The sequence below is a fragment of the Chiloscyllium plagiosum genome, chromosome 17, assembly GCF_004010195.1.
Source record: "Chiloscyllium plagiosum isolate BGI_BamShark_2017 chromosome 17, ASM401019v2, whole genome shotgun sequence".
NCBI classification, from domain to species: domain Eukaryota; kingdom Metazoa; phylum Chordata; class Chondrichthyes; order Orectolobiformes; family Hemiscylliidae; genus Chiloscyllium; species Chiloscyllium plagiosum.
The window spans coordinates 1,133,722-1,139,263 of record NC_057726.1 but is presented as its reverse complement, the minus strand read 5'-3'; the positions used below and the strand labels follow the sequence as shown (position 1 = coordinate 1,139,263).

Sequence of the window (5,542 nt, the reverse complement as noted above, 5' to 3'; positions counted from 1 at the left end):
ATGCCTCTGCATTTTCTCCATCAGCCTACCATGTGGAACCTTATCAAAGGCTTTACTGAAGTCCAAGTATACCACATCAACTGCCCTACCCTCATCTACATGCTTGGTCACCTTCTCAAAAAACTCAATGAGGTTTGTGAGACACGACCTGCCCTTGACGACACCATGTTGACTATCTGAAATCAAATTGTTGCTTGCTAGATGATTATAAGTTTTATCTCTTATAATCCTTTCCAAAATCTTTCATAGAATAGAAATAAGGCTCACTGATCTATAATTACCTGGGTCATCTCTGCTGCCCTTCTTGAATAAGGACACAACATTTGCAATCCTCCAGTCCTCAGGTACTAAACCCGTAGACAATGACGACTCAAATATCAAAGCCAAAGACTCTGCTATCTCCTTCCTAACTTCCCAGAGAATCCTCTGATAAATCCCATCCAGCCCAGGGGACTTGTCCACTTTCACTCCTCGAATTGATAACACCTGTGTGTAACTAAACTCGATCCTTTCGAGTCTAATATCTCGGACCTCATTCTTTCCCTGAGTGAACACCGATGAGAAATGTTCATTTAGCAGCTCTCCGATCTCTACAGGGTCCACACTCAACTTCCCACTTCTGTCTTTGACTGGCTCTATTCCTACCCTAATCATCCTTTTATTCCTCACATACCTACAGAAAGCTTTAGGGTTCTCCTTTATTCTATTTGCTGAAGACTGCTCGTGTCCTCTCTTTGCTCTTCTTAACTCTCTCTTTAAATCTTTCCAAGGTGATCTGTAATTCTCCATCGCCTCATCTGTACCATCTTGCCTCATCAACACAAGCCTCATGGAACAGCATCACAAGACACAGAACTTATGTAAAAAGATCAGTGTCATGCAACTGATAGAAAATATTGAACAAACTTAGATAGTCTTCATCTCTTAGAATGGGTGCGGGCTTTGGTTCGTTAATATGTAACAATGTTCTTGAGATGATTTAAGGTTTTATAAAAAAAAGATATCTCCGCTCAGACAGTGCATTAAAGGTGTGAGATTTGAGTCTCAGTATTCCAATCTTGAATCAGACTGCTTCTGTTTCCAAAGTCGGAATTTGTAAAATATTAGATGCATTGACTGCTTGCAGATTGTGTACTTTTTGAACAAAATTGAATGTATCTGCAAATATAATTCTGTCAATACAATTTCACCCCATAGAATAGTGTGTGTGTGCATGTGAGTTTATGCGTGAGCGTGCGCAGAAGTGTGTGTGTATGCTTGGGAAAGTGAGAGTGTGATGGAGAATGAGCCTGCGAGTGTGAGAGAGTGTTGAGGGGTGTGTGTGTGTCTGTCTGAGAGATAGAGTATGTGTGTGAGAGAGAGAGGCTTAATAAAAGCAAGGGGTTGCATTTTTGCAAAAACAAGGACTTGTACAGATAATGGTCGGGCCATGAGTCGTGCTATAGAACAGACAGACATGGTGGGGGGTGTTCAGGTACATAGTTTGTTGGAAGTTGCATCACTGCTAGACAGGGTGGTTCAGGCGGCATTTCGCAACATTGCCTTCATTGTTCACCCCATTGAGTATAGGGGTTGGGGCATCATGTTGAGGTTGTACAAGATGCTGGTGAGGCCACTTTCAGAGTACTGAGTACAGTTCTGGTGGCCCTGTAATAGGAAGAATACTATTAGAGAGGGTTTAATAAAGATTTACCAGGATGTTGTAAGGATTGGAGGGTTTGAGTTAGAAGGAGAGGCTGGGACTTTATTCACTGGAGCACAGGAAGTTGGGGTGGGGGGTGACCTCCTTGAGATTGATAAAATCATGAGGAGTGGAGGAAAGGTGAATAACAAAGGGCTCTTGCTTAGCATCGGCGTGCTCAAAACTAGGGGGGCGTTTTTTTTAATGTAAGGAGAGAGATGTAAAAGGAACCGGAGGGGCAATATTTTGAAAGAGGGTGATTTGCATATGGAATGAACTTGCTGAGGATGTGGTAGATGCAGGTACAGTGACAACATTGAAACAGCATTTGGATGGGTACGTGAATGGAAAGGTTAGAGGGATATGGGCCAAATGCAGGCAAGTGGGACTGGTTTAGTTTGGAATCCTGGTCGGCATGGACGAATTGGACCGAAGTGTCTGTTTCTGTGCTGCATACCTTTACTGAAACCAGTGGAATTCTGAAAGGGGCATGACAGGATAGATGCAGATAAAATGCTCCTTTATGGGGAGGGTCATCGAATTCCGACAATGTGGAAGCGGGCCATTCAGCCCATCGATTCCTCTCTGGCCCTCTGAAGAGTATCCCACCCATACCCAACCCCTTACTGCGTATTTCCCATGGCCAAGCCACCCTAACCTGTACATCCCTGGTCACTATCGGTAACTTAGCACGGCCAATCCTCCCTAACCTACCACCCGAATCTATAACTTTCCTTCTCAAGAATGTAATTTAAATGCAGAGATTTTCTAAAAAAAATGTCAGTCTGACTCAACATTGGGACACAGACAGAATTCACACCTATTGAATCGACTTATAAATAGGGCAACGTCTCTTCGAAATGTAGATTCATTTAGATATAACTGCGTCACTTTACATATGAAGATATCCCTTTGAATGTGCCCACATCCCTTTTGAAATATAATCTCGTCTATTTAAACCTCTTTATTTGCAGAAGTAGCCCGTTAAAATGTCCACGTCCCTTTAAAATGCAGATTGCTCACTTTAGATATGACACCGTTCCGTTAGATGTCGGAATCTCTGTTTAAATTGAGCCGTGAGCTTTCCCAATGTAGACAGGGCTCCTGGAAACGTGGCAGTGTCCCCCCTGCAGCTGCAGAGCGAGACAGGAGAGTTTGTTTTTGTGAATGAGCAGTTGTAGCGCGAGGTGGCTGTTGCTTGGTGACGGTGAGGCTCCCCCGGCCCCGCCCATCCCCCCGTGCAGACGTCACGCGGGGGGAAGGCGGTTGGGAGGAGAAGTCGCCCGAGCGGGGAAGCGGCCGTTAGGAAAATGGCGCCGTGCGGCCCGGGGCAGACACCCGCCACTGGGCACCGCCGCCTTCATGGCGCAGCCGCTGTGTCACGGCCACACCGGCCGGCTGTACAGCAGCCAGGAGCCGGTGAGCATTCTGGAGGCGGATGGGGTAAAGGGCCTGCTTGGGAACTCGTCGGCCGCCGGGGTGGTGGAGTTCTACTGGTCGTGGGGCGGCCCCTGTGTCAACTATGGGGCCACCTGGAAGGTACTGGGCCCGGGAGGTGAAAGGTGAGGCAGGTTGTGGGGTGACGGAGGGGAAGGAATGTGGGGCCTGTCCTGTCATAGTGACATTTTACACTCACTTTCCATCTGCTTTTACTGGCGCTTGTGCTGTTTCCCCCTCACTGTGTGTTTAATCCTTGTCCTGTTTTCCCCCTCACTGTGTTGTGTTTAATCCTTGTGCTGTTTACCTTTCACTGTTTGGTTTAATCCTTGTGCTGTTTACCTTTCACTGTTTGGTTTAATCCTTGTGCTGTTTACCTTTCACTGTTTGGTTTAATCCTTGTGCTGTTTACCTTTCACTGTTTGGTTTAATCCTTGTGCTGTTTACCTTTCACTGTTTGGTTTAATCCTTGTGCTGTTTACCTTTCACTGTTTGGTTTAATCCTTGTGCTGTTTACCTTTCACTGTTTGGTTTAATCCTTGTGCTGTTTACCTTTCACTGTTTGGTTTAATCCTTGTGCTGTTTACCTTTCACTGTTTGGTTTAATCCTTGTGCTGTTTACCTTTCACTGTTTGGTTTAATCCTTGTGCTGTTTACCTTTCACTGTTTGGTTTAATCCTTGTGCTGTTTCCCCCTCACTGTTTGGTTTAATCCTTGTGCTGTTTACCTTTCACTGTTTGGTTTAATCCTTGTGCTGTTTACCCCTCACTGTTTGGTTTAATCCTTGTGCTGTTTGCCCTCAACCACACTGCTGTGGGTCTGGAGAACTCAGTGCTGAGTCCTCTGGGCTGTTGACTGCTCAGACAGATGATGAGGTTTTGTTCCTCCAATTTGTGGTTTGGTTTGTTGTGGTAATGGAGGAAGCCAAAGATAGTCATGTCAGAAGGGGAGTGGGAAGGGGTATTAAAATGGGAAGTCCGCTCAGCCTCTGCGGACCCAGCTGGGATGCTCAGTTCTCCAAGTTTCCGCTCGCTTTCCCCGATGTAGAGAAGACCACAATTGGCAAAGCACAGCAGGTCAAGCAGCATCCGAGCAGTAGGACAGTCGAAATTATGGGCACGAGCCCTTCATCAGGAATGATGCGTGGATGTTCAGAGGGGCATCAGTGTCCTTCTGTGCCAGTTGTCAGACAGGTGCAGCAGGCAATGAGCAAGGCAAGTGGTGTATTAGCAAGAGGAATTAAGTTCAGAAGTGGGGATGTCTTCCTTCAGTTAGGGGGTCATTGAATATATTCAAGGCTGAGTTCATCTGATTTCTGTGAATGTTCATGGGGAAGGCAAGAAAATGGTTTTAAGACTAGTATAGGACCGAGTTACAGAGCCATGCAGCACAGAAACAAACCCTTCAGTGCAACTAGTCCATGCTGACTATGTTCTCAAACTAAACCAGTCCCACCTGCCAGTGTTTTGGCCCATATCCCTCCAAACCTTTCATATTCATGAACTTACCCAAATGTCTTTTAAACGTCGTTACTGTACCTGCATCCATCACTTCCTCTAGACATTTAGTCCGCATGTGCACCACTTTGTATTAAAAAAATTGTGCCCTTCAAGTCTTTTTAAAATCTTTCTCCTGTCACCATCAAAATTTGCTCCCTAATCTTGAAACCCCAACTCTAGGGAAGGACACCCGTCGTTCACCTCATCTCTCCCCTCATGATTTTATAAACCTTGATAAGGTCACATCTCCACCTCCTATGCGCCAGTGAAAAAGTTCCAGCCCATCCACCTAGATGCAGGTAGATCCATATCCAGTCATGATCGGTTCAATCCTGGTCCCAATTCTCTGTGTCCAGGACAGCAAGAGACCACAAGACATAGGAGCAGAAATTAGGCCACCAGGTCTGCTCATTCCATTCAATCGTGGCTGATAAGTTTCTCAGTTACATTCTTCTGCTATAAGCAAAGTGAAAATGGAGGGAGTGAGTGTGGGATGGAGATTTTTAGCTTCCGGGGAATAAGAGAGGAAAGAGTTCACTATAAATTGGAATTTATGAGATCGGCTGATGAACCGAGGAGTGTCAGTTGGAGTTTAATTTAGAGAAATCAGAGATTTGCATTTTGGTCAAGCGATCCAGGCAGGACTAACACAGTTAAGGGGAGTGTTGCAGAATAAAGAGACCTTGGAGTGCTGGAGTCTCAGGTGGACAGAGTAGTGAAGGCGGCGTTTGGTTTGCTTTCCTTCATTGCTCATAGCATTGAGTATAGGAGTTGTGAGATCATGTTATACACACTTCCCACTCGAACGTGTTATCTAACTGCTTAACTGTTTCTGTTCTTTGGTATGTTAATCCCAGAACCTGTTTTCAGTAACTTTCTCAAGAACGTAATTTAAATGCAGAGCTTTTATATCAAAAATGTCAGG

At 45.3% G+C, this 5,542-nt stretch overlaps 2 protein-coding genes across 5 annotated transcripts in view; both read left to right on the top strand.

Annotated features, from left to right (window-relative positions):
- cdh15 (cadherin 15, type 1, M-cadherin (myotubule)) overlaps positions 1 to 5,542 on the top strand; it is a 107,884-nt gene that overhangs the window by 18,020 nt on the left and 84,322 nt on the right. The gene's annotated exons all lie outside the window — the stretch shown is intronic.
- LOC122558179 (sulfhydryl oxidase 1-like) overlaps positions 2,668 to 5,542 on the top strand; it is a 28,627-nt gene continuing 25,752 nt past the window's right edge. The window contains exons 1-2 of one of the 3 annotated variants that reach the window (XR_006314060.1): positions 2,668 to 3,243; positions 5,329 to 5,332. Coding sequence is in view for 1 of the 3 variants with exons in the window: in XM_043706476.1 (XP_043562411.1) it covers positions 2,849 to 3,243; positions 4,974 to 4,998 (420 nt within the window). In the remaining 2 variants the exon portion in view is untranslated. The other 2 variants (XM_043706476.1, XR_006314061.1) reach the window with 2 other exon arrangements.